The sequence below is a fragment of the Sorex fumeus genome, unplaced genomic scaffold (genome assembly GCF_029834395.1).
Source record: "Sorex fumeus unplaced genomic scaffold, SorFum_2.1 ptg000107l, whole genome shotgun sequence".
Taxonomy (NCBI): domain Eukaryota; kingdom Metazoa; phylum Chordata; class Mammalia; order Eulipotyphla; family Soricidae; genus Sorex; species Sorex fumeus.
Genome location: NW_026606164.1, coordinates 2,036,193 through 2,052,869, shown reverse-complemented (window position 1 = coordinate 2,052,869; position 16,677 = coordinate 2,036,193). Strand labels below are relative to the sequence as shown.

The window sequence follows — 16,677 nt, the reverse complement described above, 5'->3', positions numbered from 1 at the left end:
GGGGACTCTGCTCAGCCTCCCCACCCGGGATCCCCTCAGCCTCCACACCCAGGGATCCCCTCAGCCTCCACACCCAAGGGATTCCCTCAGCCTCCACACCCAGGGATACTCCATGCAGAGCTGCGGCCCAGCGTCCCCCAGAGCCTCCTTGTGGGCTGAGCTGTCCTCCATGGCCTGCGAGAGCCTGAGGGGGCATTGCCACATGCTGGGGGTGTCCACTGAGACCTGAGCCCTGCCAGAGTCCCTGCGTGGATGACCCCAGCCCAGAGCAGCTGCTGCCGGTGACAAGGGACCCACATTTCTGTGCGGCCCCCACCTGGCCTGGGGTCAGCGGCTCCCCCCTCCCAGCTCTGCGTGTGCGTGTGTGTGTGCGTGTGTCAGGCAGGGCTCTGACCCGTGAGGGCAGCTCACTGCGGCCGCCAAGCTGGTGAGTCCTGCCCACGCGAGGCCCTGGGACACAGCGCGCGCCCCACTGCGGCTGTGAGCGGAGGCGGCCCGTGGGGGTGGGAGCCTCTGGGCCTCCGTTGCCCGACGTGTGTGTCGCCCCATCCTTGCCCTGGTGGTCGGCGGCAGCTCGAGAGCAGCAGCTCCCTCCAGCCTGGCTGCGGGGTCCGGGGGGCGCCCAGTGCTCGTTTCTGAGTCGCTCTCCGGAGCGGTTCCAGTTTGGGTTCGTGACGGGCGAGTAAGGGTCCTTCAGAAACCGAGACCCGGGCGCCCAGCCAGATTGGGCTGAGGGCGTCAGTCCAGAATCGGCCGCTGCCTCTCAGTTCCGTGTGGACCTCCAGGGTGGGGGCGCGGCACGGCGGGGGCTGTGGCAGCCACTAGCTCTCCTGGGGGCAGGTGAAGGGGTGCCAAGCTGACAGGGCTCCGGCCCCGGGCCAGTGGGGCGGGACCCCCAGAAGCCTGTGGGTAGAGCCTCCCGGCGTGAGGCTGGCGGGACTGGGCCGGCTGATGGGACGTGCCCCCGTGATGTCCCGCTTCCAGGGAAGCCCCGGGGGCTCACGTCTCTCCTCTCCCCACAGCTGACAACAAGGACCGACTGCAGAGCGCGACGGGGCTCAAGGTCCTTGGAGCTGGCGTCGGGTCGGTGAGTACGGCCGGGGGCCTCCTGAGCACGTCGACCGGGGCAGCTCAGACACCTGGGTGCCGAGCCCCGCGGGGCAGACACAGACCCCCACCACCCCCGTTCTCAGCGGGAGCCACACAGGGACCCCCGCCCCTCCCTCCCCGGGACACCAGTTCCCAGGTGTCGCCGAGGATGCAGTACTGCGCCATACCCCAGCGGAGGGGAAACGCCGTGGGGGTGGGGCTGACCCGCCCACTCGCCGCTGTGGTGGGGGCACAGGGCCAACTCGTCCCCTTGCTTCTGGGGGGCTCGGACCCATCTCCCTGCTGGGAGGGGGCCAACACCCGGGCAGTGAAGCCAGGCGCCCGGGGCCACCTCCAAGCCCGACGTGGGAGCCCGTTGCCGCCGGGGACACACACCCGCCAGAGCGCTCCGAGCCTTCACGCAGGGAACTGACTTGTGGGGGCTCGCGGGGCTTGATTGGGGGGATCTCAGGGTGCTCACGGGGGCCGCCCGGCAGAGGGGCACTTCTCCAGAGCCATCGCGGGGATGCCACGGTGCCCCCTGCTCCAAAAGGAGGCTTGTGTTGTTGGCACCAGGAGAGTGTGAAGGGCTGTTCCACACGCACGTGAGGGGCTGACTCATGCCTCTGCGAGGGGCTGTTCCACACATGTGTGAAGGGCTGTTCCATGTGTGAGAAGGGATGTTCCACACGTGTGTGAGGGGATATTCCACGTAGGTGAGGGGTCGTTTCATGTATGTGCGAGACATGGCGCACATGTATAAAGGCTATTCCACACGTGTGAGGGGCTGTTTCACATGTGTGAGGGGATGTTCCACACGTTTGTTAGGAGCTGTGTTACACATGTAGGTGAGAGGCTGTTTCAGTGCGTACGTGAGGGGATGTTCTGCATGTGTGAGGGGCTGTTTCATGTGTATGAGGGGATGTTCCATATGTGTGAGGGAATGTTCTATGTATTATGAGGGTACATTCCACATGTGTGTGAGGGGCTGTTCTATGCATTTGTGAGGGGATGCTCCATACGTGTGAGAGAGTGGCTGCTCCACGCATGTGTGAGAAATTCTGTCCCACCCATTGTGAAGGGCTATTTTACACATTTTTGAGGGGAAGTTCCACCCACATGTGAAGGGATGTTCCGTGTGTGTGAGGGGATGTTCCACCGTTGTGAGGGGCTGTTTCGTGTGTGTGTGAGATACTGTTCCACCCATACGTGTTGGATGTTCCACACATGATTTCGTTGTGTGTGTGAGGGGCTGTTCTATGTTAGTGTTTTAGGGGCTGTTCCACCTGCATTTGGGGGAGGCTGTTACACGTGTGTGAGGGGCTTTTCCACCATCTGTGAGGGGACATACTATGCATGTGTGAGGAGATGTTCCGTGTGGGAGAGGAGCTGTTCTAGGCATGTGTGACTGGATGTTCCACCCATGTGTGAGGGGATCTTCCACTGATGTGAGTGGCTATTGTACGCGTGTGTGAAGGGATGTTATTGCATGTGTGAGAGGATGTTTCCTGAGTATTTGGGGGCCAGTTTCACATGTGTGTAAGGGATTGTGTTCCACCCATGTGTGAGGGACTGTTTTTCCTGTGTGTGAGGGGCTGTTCAACATGTACGAGGGGCTGTTCTACTCATCTATGAGAGGCTCTTGAAGGTGTGTCAGGTGTTATTCTGTGCATGTGTGATGGACTGTCTCACATGTGGGTGAGGAGCTGTTCCATGCTCTGCGAGGAGTTGTTCTCCCTATGTGAGGTGATGTTCCACCTGCGTGAGAGAATGTTTCAGGCGTGTGAGAGGGGATGTTCCAGTCGTGTGTGAGGGGATATTCCGCTTGTGTTTGAGGGGCTGTTCTATGCCTGTGTGAGGGCATGTTTCCCTCATGTATGAGGTGCTGTTCCATATATGTGTGACGGGCTGCTCTACATGTGTGAGGGGATTTCCACATATGTGTGAGGTGATGGTTCCCTCTTGTCTGAGGGGCTGTTTTACACATGTGTGAGGGGATGTACCGCTCGTGTGAGGGGAAGTTCCACATGTATGTGAATGATTGTGTTCCTTTCAGATATATGGAGAAGTTCCACTGTTGTAAGGGACTGTTACACGTGTATGAGGGACTGTTCTACACATGTATGAGGAACTGTTCTACTTGTGTGTGAGGGGATGTTCCACCCATGTGTGAGAGGCTGTTCCATGTGTGTGTGTGAGTGGTAGTCCACTCATATGTGTAAGGGATTGTTCCACATGTATTAGGACCTATTCTATACACATGTGAGGGGCTGTTCTGCCCCTGTATATGGGCTGTTCCATCCATATGTGAGGGGCTGTTCTTTACCTATGTGAGGGGATTCTGTGTGAGGGGATTCTTTTCTACACATGTGTGAGGGAATGTTTCCCCCATGTGTGAGCAATTTTCTACATATATAAAAGGGCTATTCTGCACCATGTGTGAGGGGATATAACACTCATCTGTGAGGGGTTGTCATATGTGTGTGAGGAGCTGTTTCACCCATGTGTGAGGGGATATTCCACCCTTGTGTGAGGGGCTGTTGATGTGTGTGAGGAGCCATTGCACCACATGTGAGGGTTGTTCTACACATGTTTGAGGGGAAGTTCCACACGTCAGAAGGGCTGTTCCACAAACGTGTGAAGGGTTGTTTCATTGGTGTCTGAAGGGCTGTTCCACGTGTGTGTGAGGAGCTGTTCCATCTGTGCGTGAGGCACTGCTTTACACTTGTGTGCGTGGGTGCACCACACATGTGTAGGGGCTGTTCCAGAGGTGTGTGAGGGATTGTGTTCCAGCCTTGTGTGAAGGGATATTCCTTCCATGTGAAGGAGCAGCTCCATGTGCATGAAGGACTATTTTATGAGTGAGTGAAGGGCTGTTCCACCTGTGTGTGAAGGCTGTTCCGTGTGTGTGAGGGACTGTTCCTCCCATGCCTGGGGGCTGTTCTATACATGTGTGAGGAAATATTCCACTCCTGTGTGAAGAGCTATTCCACGCATGGTATGAGGGGCTGTTCTATGCCTGTGTAAGGAGATGTTTCGCACATGTGTGAAAGGCTGTTCCACACATATGTGACAGGATGTTCCACATGTGTGTGAGGGGATGTTCCACCCATGTGTGAGGGCTATTTCTTGCATATGAGGAGCTGGCTGTTCTATACATGTGAGAGGAGTGGCTGTTCCTCTCACTTATGAGGGGCTGTTTCACCCGTGTGTGTAAGGGGCCATTTCACCAGGTGTGAGTGGTTGTTCCATGCATACGTGAGGGGATATTTCACTTTTGTGAGGGGCTGTTCTACGAATGTGGGAGAGGCTCTTTCAACTGTTGTGTGAGGGACTATTTCACATATGTGAAAGGCTGTTCCACATGTGTTAAGGGATCTCCCACCCGTGACTGAGGGGCTGTTCTAGCCATGTGTGAGGGGTTGTTCCACATGTGCATGAGGGATTGTGTTATACCCATTTGTGAGAGAACGTTTCACTCATGTGTAATGACTGTTCCGCGTGTATGTAGGGCCCTTCTAAGCATGGGTGAGGAGATGCCCCGCCAGCTCTACACATGTGTGAGGGTGTCCCACCAGTGTCTAAGTGGCTGTTGTATGCACGTGTGAGGGGATGTTCCACCCATGTTGGGGGGATATTCCACATATGTGATGGCAGAGTCCACATATGTGCGAGGGGCTGTTTCATATGTGTGGGAGGGATTTGTTCAACCTGTGTATGAGGAAGTTTCATGCCTACAAGGAGCTGTTCTACACATGTGTCAGGGGCTGTTCTATACATTGTGATGGGTTATTCCACCTGTGGGTGAGGGGATGCTCCACCCATATGAAGGGGATTTTTCATGCACGTATCAGGGCCTGTTTATACACATGTGAGGGACTGTTGTACATGTGATTTGTGTCCATTTATGTGAGGGCTGTTCCACTCGTGTTTCAGGGGCCATTTCACGTGTCTGATGTGCTATTCTTCACACATGTTTGAGGCTGTTTCACTCTCGTGTGAGGAGCTGTTCCATGTGTGTTGAGGGACTTCCACGGTGTGATGTGATGTTCCACCCATGTGTGAGGGGGTGTACCACCCTGTGTGAGAGGTTGTTCATGAGCGTGTGAGGGACTGTTCTACTTGTGTGTGAGGGGTTGTTCCTCCTGTGTATGAGTGGATGTTCCAGGCATTGTGATGAGCTGTTCCACACATGTGTGAGGGATTATTTCCACCCATGTGTGAGAAGGTTTTCCACCCACATGTGCGGGACTATTCCATGCATGTGTGATGGTCTGTTCCACCCATGTGGGAGGAGTTGTTCTAACATATTTGTGAGAGGATGTTCCACTGTGTGAAAGAGGATGTTCCACACCTTGTGAGTGGATTCCACCCATGTTCGAGGGGATTTTCCATGCCTGTGTGCGAGGTTGTTCAGTGTATGAGGAGCTGTTCCACCCATACGTGAAGGGTTATTCCAGTGTGTGTGAGGGCCTGCTCCACCCATGTGTGAAGGTTTACTCTCTGCCTGTATGAGAGGCTGTTCCACATATATTGAAGGGCTGTTCCATGTATGTTGAGGAACTGTTCCATACGTGTGTAAGAGGTTGTTCCACCCGTGTGAAGTGACAGTCCATGCGTGTGTGAGGGTCAGTTCCACCCATGTGTGAGGTGCTGTTCTACACATGAGTGAGGGGATGTTTCACATGTGCGTGAGGGCATGTTCCACAGCTGTTCCACCCATGTGTGAGGGATGTCCCACACATGTGGGAGGGATGTCCCACACTTGTGAGGCACTGTTACATGTGTGCTTGAGGGGCTGCTCCACGTGTGCATGAAGGGTTGTTCCGCGTGTCTGTGAGAGAAAATTCCCCATGTAAGTTTCTGTGTGAGGGACTGTGTCCCACATTGTGTGAGGGCCTGTTCCACATGTGTTCGGGGATGTTCCTCCCAGGTGACTGATCAATGAACTGTTTGGGGTACACAGTGGGTCATCACTAAGCTGTTTTGGGGGGTGTGGGCTGGTTCATCACTGAGCTGTGTTTTGGGGTGTGGGTGGGTCACCAGGAGCTGTTTGGGGGTACAGTGGGTCATCGCTGTTTTGAGTTTGGGGGTGCAGGCAGGTCACCCATCACTGAGCTGAGTTTAGTGGTATGGGGCAGGTCATCACTGAGCCATGCTTGGGGGCTCAGTGCTATGCCTGAGAGGAGGGATCTTGCCCACTCCGAGTGACTCCAGCCCCCTCCCCGGGTGGCTTCTGTGACAGTGCCCAGCCACGTGTGGGCAGGAGGCCCAGGTCTGCTCTCTGGTTTGGGGCACGTCCGTGTCCTGCACATCTGTGTCCCAAGGACCCGACACCCTCCTGCCACTGTCTGGCCCCCGGGTGTCTCCCTAAAGGACGCCTAACCCCAAGTGGCTCCAGCAGAGCCGTTCCCTGTGAGGCCACAGTCCCGGGACGAGGCGGGCTGCCGGGCAGCGGGGGGTGGGGGGGAGGAGGCTGGGCCCAGTGAGACCTGAAGCCACAGCTCTCCATCCTCAATCCCACCCGCGTGCCCCGCGGGGCTGTGGGGTCTGCAGGGTTGTGACCCTTTGTGGCCATGTCGGCTGAGATGGGGGGGGGGGGCAGCCTCAAGCTGAGTGCACGGCACCCCCTCGCCCAGGCCGGCAGCCGCAGGGTCAGCTTTGGGGGCACTGGCGGGCTCTGCAGTGGAGCCCTGGCCAGGACCCAGGACCTCTCGCCTGCTGGGCCCGGGCCCGGCTGCGGCAGGAGGTGTCCTGGGGACCCGGGGCTGTGGCAGGTGGGCAGCTCCTTTACTCCTGCACAGGGCGTCCATGGCAGGGACAAGCAGGACTTCCCCAGGGACGCCAGCTGGCCCCACAGCCTCTCCCCTGTGCCTTGGACACAGTCCGTGGGGTCCCACTCTGGGCCCCCAAGTCCATCACCCCTGAAGGGCCCCGCTGAGGGTGGGGTGGGCACATGGGACGGCCACAGGGAGGGCTCGGGGCATCTGGAGGCCGTCGGAGCCCCACAGGGCAGTGGGAGAGTGACCGCCAGTGCCTGGCCCGAGGCACCTCCAGGCTCCGTGACCCTCACGTCCTGAGGACACCCAGTGGCAGCACTTGGGGGTGACGGGCCGAGACTGGGAGAGCAGATGGCCGGGGGGCAGCGGGAGGAGGACCCTCGGCCTGCCTGGGTCACCCGCCTCTACATGGACATGCCTGAGCCCCTCGTGGGAGGGGTGGGGAGGGGGTGCCCCCTCCCGCAGGGCCCACGCGCTGACCCGCTGTACCCAGGAGCTCGGTTCCTCCGGCCAGCCCGGGCCATGGGGTTCTAATTTCCAGCCCATCCTAGATTACAGGGGTGAAAAACAATATTTAATCCCTCCTTAACACATGAATAAGCGGAATCCGCCAGTTCAGCCCGACAATAACAGGATTATCTCAAGAACTGTCAGTTTATGTGAAAACATTATGTTGCCCAAATTTTCATAAAAATTAGCCGTGGATAATATTCAAGATCAGAGCAATGGGAAGAGAGGAGTCTGCACGCACGGTAATAAATATTCATGTGTGTCCGCCAGCTCGGGAGATGAAAGTCTAATCAAGGGCGATTCATGCACCGGCTGTTTTTTTCACCAGGAGGTTTCATCTCGATTGGGTTTGAAATGGAAATCAGTCTCCCTGGGGTCCTCCGGAGGGAGCACGGGCGCCGCGGCCGGGTCGGGGAGGGCGGGGCGGGGCGGGCGTCGGGCACACGGGGGGCTCGGCCACTCCAGTGACCTTCTGGAACTCTCCAGGCGGTGGCCTCTGCCACTGGGAACGTCCTGCTGTTCGGCCCCAGCCAGAGCCTGTTCTGGTGGCAGCATAGGGACCCTCCTCCACATCAGAGCATACGCGTGTCCTGCGTGTGCCACGCCTGTGCCGGGCTAGGGTCAGCCTTGTGACGCGTTTGCTGACAGGAGCCGTAAATCAGAAGGCACATTCTCTGCATGACGGTGCATGACAGTAACTGATCTTTAAAGCGATGACTCATGTTGTGGTTCTGTGTGAGGTGAGAGTCCGAGCAGGTGTGTGTCCATCTGTGCGTGGTGTGTGAGGTGTGAGTCCGTACAGGGGCATGTGTTTGTACCTGGCGTGTGCTGAGTCTGCAGGCGTATGTGTCCACTTGTCCACGGTGTGTGGGTTCCTCCTAAGAAGCTGATGTGCCATTGGACCCTCCTTCTCTGTCCACCTGTGTTACATGCACAAGAGTGTGTGTGTGGGTGTCCGTGAGTAGAAGCGGAAGTGAAAGTCCGGAATGTTCACACAGACTGTAGGTGTGCTTGTTTGTGCAAGGGCATGTAGACGAGAGAGTATGAGGCTGTGTGTGCGAGAGTCTGAGGGGGCGTGGGTGTGTGGAGAGCGTGTGGTGGGGTGAGTCTGTGCAGGTGCGTGTGGGTGAGTCAGTGTGGGTGTGAGTGGGGGTGGGTGAGTGCGAGGGTGTGAGAACGGGAGTGCATGAATAAGAGAGTGGGTGCAGGTGTAAGAGGGTCTTAGTGCACATGTGGGGGCAGTGAGTGCGTGTGAGTGTGTGTTAGGGTGTGTGTTGAGAGGGTTGAGGTGGGTGCATGTGTGTGAAGGTGAATGTATGTGTGAAAGTATAAGTGCACGTGATTGTGTATGAGGGTGTGTCTAAAAGAGGGTGTGAGTTGTAGGTGCATGTGGGAGGTGGGAGGTGTTGGTGCATGTATGGGTGTGGGTACATGTGTGAGGTGTGGGTGCACGTGTGAGGTGTGGGTGCATTGTGAGGTGTGGGTACATGTGTGAGGTGTGAGGTGTGATTGCATGTGTGAGGTGTGGGTGCATGTGTGAGGTGTGAATCATTGTGTGAGTGTGGGTTCATTGTGTGAGGTGTGGGTACATGTGTGAGGTATGGATACATGTGTGAGGTGTGAGGTGTGATTGCATGGGTGAGGTGTGGGTGCATGAGGTGTGAGTGCATTGGGTGAGGTATGGGTGCATGTGTGAAGTGTACACACGCATTTGTGAGGTGTGAGGCATGTGAGGTGTGTGTGTGTGTGGGTGCGTGTGTGTGTGTGTGTGTGTGTGAGAAAGAGAGAGAGAGAGAGAGAGAGAGAGAGAGAGAGAGAGAGAGAGAGAGAGAAAGGGGAGGCTGAGTCTTGGTGCTGGGTGAACTTCACCATTGACCCTGGTCTTGCCGGAAAGATCCCAGAGTACTGTTGTCGCCTGGAGACTCAGCAGTGAGGCAGGTGAAGACAGCCCGGAGGGTGGGGACAGGCCGGGCCAGCTCCGGGGTGCCCTGTGCTCCCCCAAACCCAGAGCACCCCTCACTGGGAGCTGAGCCGCCTGCAGCCTGACGCCCCACTCTGGGTTCCTCTGGGTCCGAAGCCTCTCCCTCGAGGGCGCTTCATGGGCTGTGGTGCCGCGTGGCACCTCCTGGCACAGAGCAGCTGCCAGCCGGAACCTGTCATACGCGTCTGCAGGAGCAGGGGCCACCGTGGGCGCCGCTGGACTGAGAAGGGCCTGTGGGTGGGGCTGGGGCCTCCGGCCCTCTGTGTGGGGTCTGTGGCCGAATGCCGCCAGGTGCCTGTCCGGTGTGTGCCGCGGCCCTCCTGCGTTTGCCAGCACCGAGGGAAGCCTCGACACCGTGACGGGCTTGTCCGCTCTTCGAGGGAGACGTGAGCTCCTTGGCACCGTGGGCAGAACTTCCTGGGCAGCTCTGGACTAGCCGGTGACCGCTGCTGGCCTGTTTCCTTTGGGGGTGGGGGCCGGGAGGATGGTTCTGGAAAATGCCTCCTGCCAAGGCAAGAGCCAGGGTTCCGTCCCCCCGTGGCCGTGTCTGTTCTTTGCTCCCTCGAGTACGTTGTTACGCGTTGCTCATCGCGTCCAGCCGTGTCTGCTCAAGAGACCCTCTCGGCCAAGCTCTCGTGGATGATGACGGGTGGACGGACGGACGAGGGGTGGACAGACGGGTGGAGGGTGGGTGGGGGCAGGCCGGGGCGGCAGACGGGTGACTCTGGGCTCTTGATGCTGAAGACGCAGTGGTTTAGCCAACACTGTTCTGAGCCGACCGGGAAGAGGCTGGACAAGCAGCTGGGAGCCGTGGCACTGCCCACCCCAGTGTCCTCAAGGCCAGGCCGCAGGGAGGAGGGCGCCGAGCTGCCCCCGCAGATACGGCAGGTGGCGGGCTCTGAGGCTCCAGTGCCCCCCGCCCAGTGTGGCTGGACTCGTTGTCCCTGGGGTCGCAGCTGGTCAGTGCTCACTGCTGCCTAGCCCCGGGCCCGCGAGGTCCCTGCACTGACGCCAGGTCCGGGCAGGCTGCGCTGCTTCTGCATGGCTATGGGCTGCAGTGCCTGTCACCGCCTGCAGCCTGGAGTTCCGACTGGGGGTGAGAGTGTGGGTGCAGCCTCCGGACCAGCAGGCGGCAGCTGCAGGGCAGGCCCTGGGCCAGGCGCCACCTGAGCCTGTCTGGGCCTTGGGAGCACTGTCGGCACGGGCACTCCTCCCAGCCAGGGCAGGGCTGCTCCTGCCACATTCCCACGTTCACTGTTTCCCCTTGCCCACACACACAGCATCTCCCCTCACACCCACATACAGTGTCTCCCCTCACATCCCCACACACACAGTGTCTCCCCTTAAACCCCACACACAGCGTCTCCCCTCACACCCCCCCACACAGTGTCCCCCCTCACACCTCCCCACATACAGCATCTCCCCTCACACACAGTGTCTCCCCTCAAACCCCACACACAGCATCTCCCCTCACACCCACACACAGTGTCCCCCTCTCACACCCCCCACACACACAGCATCTCCCCTCACATCCCCACACAGTGTCTCCCCTCACACCTACACACAGTGTCTCCCCTCACACCCACCCCACACAGCTTTTCTCTGACACCCAATACCCATACCATACCTCTCCTCCCAGTGCTGGGTTCAGCTGCCTCACAGGTTGGGGTCTTGGGCCTCCCACCCTTCCAGTAGCCTTGATGTCCCTGGCCCTAGCCCCCACGCCCTGTGCCCCCTCCCCAAGAATCGCTGTACTGCAGGGGGCACTGCCCGCGTCCAGGGGCTTCTCCAGAGCAGAGGCGCAGGGCGCAGGTGGGTGGGTGCACGTGGCTCCGGGCTCAGCCCACAGACACCCCTTGCCGCCTCACTGGCTGTGCAGCAGCGGCTTCAGGAGACATTAACTGCACGATTCGTTTTATGGTTTCTCCTGATTCCGCATCAAGTTGCCGGCCTCGTCTTCCGCGTCCCGTCAGGATCTCCACGCTGAGTTTCTAATCTCTCACCTAGCAGGGGTCCCTGCTCCGCGTCTGCTCCCCGTCTGCTCAGCCAGTGGGGCCGGGGTGTGGAGCCCAGGGCAGGATTCCCAGGACCTGCTCCCCCAGACGCCCCAGCAGGGAGAACATCTCCCACCTCAGCCAGCTGAGCTGTGCTCCTTCACCTGTGGGCCCTGAGCCGCCGGGCAGGCCATTGTCTGCAGGGAGCCGGGGCCCTCTGGCTCATGGCGCAGTCCTGGGGTCCCGGAGAAGGGCAGTCCCCCACCTCAGGAGATGCTGTGGCAGATAGGGTACCCGGATGCAGGAGTGGGGGTGGCCAGGGGCCTGCCCCAGAGAGGGTCAGGGCTCTCGACTGTCTGCTCCCGGCATCAAGGCGGCACCGAGGAGGGGCCAGAGCCACGCTGGCCGGCACTGGGCAGGGGAGGTGAGAGGCGGGTACAGGGCGGTCAGGACCCCTGCATTGGACGTGGCCACAGGAGAAAGTTGCTGCTGGCCATGGTTGGCAGACAGAGCTTGGCTTTATCCTACAGAGAATAAGAACATGGTGGGGGTCGGGGCGTCCAGCTCACGTCCACCTGCGGCCCTGCAGGCCCCGGGCTCTGCATGCACGAGGCTCTGGGGCGCTGGGGGGCTCGCGGGGCCCCAGACCTGCAGCACCATGGGCAGAGATCGCCAGAAGGGGCCCCTTTCACCACACGCCAGCCCCGAGACTGGCCCCCTCATGCCGCACTCTTCGGGGTGTGGCCTGGATGCTGGAGGACCGGTCCCCGATGCCAGCCCAGCCTGCAGTGCTGCACCATGGCCTCATACCAGTGCAGAGAGCTGGTCCTGCTTGCTGACCCCCGCCCCAGGGCTGGCCTCCACAGGGCCCTGTCCAGTGGCTTGTCTCAGAGCAGGCATGGGTTCAGGGTGGGCCGCACTGACCCGCTTGCTGCAGGATGCCCCCAAGTCCTCGGGACACCCAGAAGATGAGGGTCTCTGCCCCACTGCACAGATCCCCGCTGGAGCCCCAGGAAGGACAGACACCAGGGTGGCAGTGCCCCAAGAACAGAACCAGGCCTGCTCCCCCAGCAACAGGCAACTGCACCCTTGCCCTTGTGGTGGGGTGCCTGCCTTCCAGGTTGCCCCCTTTCCAGAAGGAAAGATTCCTCTTAGGAGGATTCAGTCGGCAACACTTCTTTTGAGGACTGGACGTAGGGCAGGAGCCAGGCCTATCAGCGGGGCGGCTCTCAGACAGGACCTGAAGCCAACAGCCGCAGGGTCATGCCAACTCTCCAGAGTAGATGGGTGCAGGGATGATGGGTGGGTGACAGATGGATGATGGATGGATGGATGGATGGATGGATGGATGGATGGATGGTTGGATGGTTGGGTAGATGGGTGGATGGGTGGATGGATGGATGGATGGATGGATGGATGGATGGATGAGTGAATGGATGGGTTATGGATGGATGAATGGGTGGATGGGTGGGTGGATGGATGGATGGGTGGATGGATGGGTGGATGGGTGGGTGGGTGGATGGACGGATGGATGAATGGATGGGTGGATGGATGGATGGATGGATGATGGATGGATAATGGATAGACAGATGGGTGAGTGGATGGGTGGATGGATGATGGATGGGTGGACAGGTGGATGGGTGGGTGGATGGATGGATGGATGGGTGGGTAGATTAAAGGGTGGGTGGGTGGATGGATGGATGGATGGTGAATGGATGGGTGGATGGATGGATGGGTGGATGGATGGATTATGGATGGGTGTATGGGTGGGTGGATGGATGGATGGGTGGGTGGATGGATGGATTATGGATGGATGGATGGATGGGTGGGTGGGTGGGTGGATGGACGGATGGATGAATGGATGGGTGGATGGATGGATGGGTGGGTGGATGGATGGATGGATGGATGGGTGGGTGGGTGGGTGGGTGGATGGACGGATGGATGAATGGATGGGTGGATGGATGATGGATGGGTGGACGGGTGGATGGGTGGAAGGGTGGATGGATGGATGGGTGGGTGGGTGGATGCATGGATGGATGGATGGATGGATGATGGATGGATAGACAGATGGATGAGTGGATGGGTGGATGGATGGATGATGGATAGATGGATGGGATGATGGATGGATGGGTGGGTGGATGGATGGGTGGATGGATGGATGGATGATGGATGGATGGATGATAGTTGGATGGATGATGGATGGACAGATGGATGAGTGAATGGGTGGATGGATGGATGGATGGATGGATGGGTGGGTGGATAGGTGGGTGGATAGGTGGAAGGGTGGATGGATGGGTGGATGGATGGATGGATGGATGGACGGACGAATGGACAGAAGCAGATGTGCAGGGGTAATGCATCTATACCGGATGGGTGGATTAACAGGGAGCTACGTGGACAGGTGGGTAGTCATGGAGGTGGATAGACACACACAGAAGCGTACACGTAAGCATGGACTTGCAGAGACTTCACAAATACTCTGGCAAACAGTGTCTCAGCCAGCAGAGTGTCACGACATGGGCTACAGGCAGCCACCTACATGTCCTGAGGCAGCAAATCACGTTTTTGTTAAAATTCCTGCTTTATAGTAAATATTGCAAGGAAAGCCTAGAAAATGCTGGGTAATTTTTAAATCCTCGATGATTCCATCACCTGGATGTTTTGCTAGTTCTCTTTCCTAACGCATACGCGATACGCACTTCAGAGCGGGCGGGGCCCCCGGCTGCTGCCCAGGGCTCTTGGAGCGTCATCCATGGGCAGACGGGCCGGAGGCAGCTGGCAAGAAGCATATGCTCCTGTCCGCTGTGTGCAAGGCAGGGCAGACCGCGAGCTCTCAGCACGTGTGCCAGATGTGGTCCATCCACCAGGCCTGTTGCTCTGTATCAGACCCGCCTTTGTGCTAGATCAACCCTGCCCACTGTCCTGACCACCCCTGCCCGCTGCCCTGACCAGTCCTGCCCGCTGCCCTGACCAGCCCTGCCCTGCATGTGGCTGGGGTGTTCTCTGTCACGCTGTGTTGGCATCTACCCTAGACCCTCTCTCACCATCCGCATCTGTGCTCTGTACGGGCACAAGCACGGGGCCACCGGGGGCTGGCTGGGGTGCAAGTGGGCACAGACCCAGGTGGCAGAGCCCCTAACTGGGGGGTTGAGGGACCAGAAGGGCCCAGCTCAGTCCCAGCATACTGTCATCCCGTGAGGTCGCCAGGTGCCAACCTCCATGCCCAGCTCCGAGACCTCGGCAGGGTCTCAGGCTGAGCCACAGGTGCACCTCAGGGTGCTCTGTCAGGCCGTGTCACTGGGTCTGGTCCCCAGGAGGCCACGCTGCTGAGGCTGTGGGCAGGTGGGAGTCCAGAGCAGAGGACCCCGGCCCATGCCTGCCGTGGCCCCCACGGCTGCCCGCTGATGTCATCCCAGGAGGGGAGAGGACGAGAGACATGCTGGGGCCTGCCTGGGGGTGTGGCAAGGCTGGTCAGAGAGTCCCCTCCCACTGAGGCTCTGTCCAGTGCCTGTCCTCAGCGAGAGAGACCCGCTGTGGGGTCTCCCCTTCTGTTGGAGCACGGCCCACGGGGGCGCAATGTACCCGTGGCCCTGGACGATCCTACCCTGTGCCACCCGGAGAAGTCGCTGTAGTGATGGCCCTGCCGCGAGCCCCCAGCTGGGTCTGGCCCCCAGGAGGCCATGCTGCTCAGTGGAGAGAAGGGCCACCATCTGCGAGGGACTCTCCTGCGCCTTGGGCAGCTCCGGGAAGTAGCACCAGACACTGTCACATGCCAGGCCACGCCCGAGGCTCGCCCGCACCCAGGCACACACACCCCTCCCCCCTGGCAGTGACACCAGCTCAGGACATGCAGGTGGCCGGTGAGAGGTGCTGAGCTCTGAGCAGCCCCCCTGGTCCCCGGGCCCTGGCCCATCCCCTGGGCACCTGCTGCCCTCAGCGGGCCCCTCCCCCAAGGGGGGCCTGGGCAGGGTCCTCTTGACCGGGTCGGCAGCGTTGCTGGTGACCTGTCCCCACACACTCTCCGTGGTCCAGGCCAAAAGGAGAGCTCAGGCCGTGTGGGCTGGGCCCGCGGGGCCTCCCTTCACTGTTGGATGCTCCCAAGCCCCAAACACGTACATGTGCCCAAGGACCAGGGGCTGCACACCTGCCTCTGCACACCCACCTCTGCATACCATCTCTGCACACCCATAACTATACACGCATCTCTGCACACCTGTAACTACACACCCACCTCTGCACACTGTCTCTGCACACTCGTCTGCACACCGTCTCCACACACTGTCTCTGCACTCCCACCTCTGCACACCCGCCTCTGAACATCTGTATCTGCACACCTGTCTCTGCACACCCATAACGACACATTTGCACACCCCTCACTGCACACCCACCTCTGCATGCTCTTCTCATCACGTCCATCCACACACCTGTCTTCACTTGTATGTCTGTGCATACCTGCCACTCCACACCCGCTTCCTCAGCCTGACTGCTCAAACTTCAGGGTGCTCACGTCACGGCTCTCCTGCTCCCCATGGCCTCCATCCACACACCCCATTCCCAGTGCCATGCTGGAGGGCTGAGGAGCTGAGGGCAGCAGTGTCCCCGCGGGAGACTGTTCTGAGCCCTGAGCACTCCTGAAGGTGACCCCTGGACCTGCCTTACCAAGAGGCATCCTGGGGTCTGTGCCACCAGCCAAGCTGTGAGTAGGTGTGCAAGAGGGGTGGAGAGGGGACCCGGCAGAAGGCGTGACTGTTGGATGCAGAAACAGACTTTGACCAACAGCAATGCCCCTTTCTGCCCAGCCCCGATGACAGAAGCCCCTCAGTGCCCATGGCGTCCACGGCATCTCTGTGGTATCACCAGAAGTGGCCACAGGGGTCTTGAGCAAGACTGCCCTTGGCAGCATGGCTGGGCAGGAGGGTGACGCCTTGCCCAGATGTGATCCCAGGCCTGTCACAGACAAACTGGAGCCTCTCTGAAGCTGTGTTGCACCTGAGTGCCCCTCAGCCACCTCTGCCCCACATCGAGTCATGGATGCACCTAAGCCATTGATACACCGAGCCCTGGATATGCCAGAACCACAGATGCACCTGGCTTAAGATACACTTAGGCCACGGATGCAGCTGAACCACAGATGTGCCTCACCTATCATACACTGAACCACAGAAATGCCTGAACCACAGATACACTGGGACAGTCCTGAACCATGGATACACTGGAACCATCCTGAGCCACGAATGCATCTGAACCATCCTAACCACAACACCTGAAGCATACTGAGCCGTGTATACACCTGAGCCTAAGCACCTGACCCACGGATCCACCT

General features: G+C 59.2%; 1 protein-coding gene across 1 annotated transcript in view; it reads left to right on the top strand.

The window, feature by feature from the left end:
* PTPRN2 (protein tyrosine phosphatase receptor type N2) overlaps window positions 1-16,677 on the top strand; it is a 174,951-nt gene that overhangs the window by 98,891 nt on the left and 59,383 nt on the right. The window contains exon 9 of the mRNA XM_056134846.1: window positions 1,023-1,087. Coding sequence (XP_055990821.1) covers window positions 1,023-1,087 — 65 coding nt within the window. The remainder of the gene's footprint in view (window positions 1-1,022; window positions 1,088-16,677) is intronic.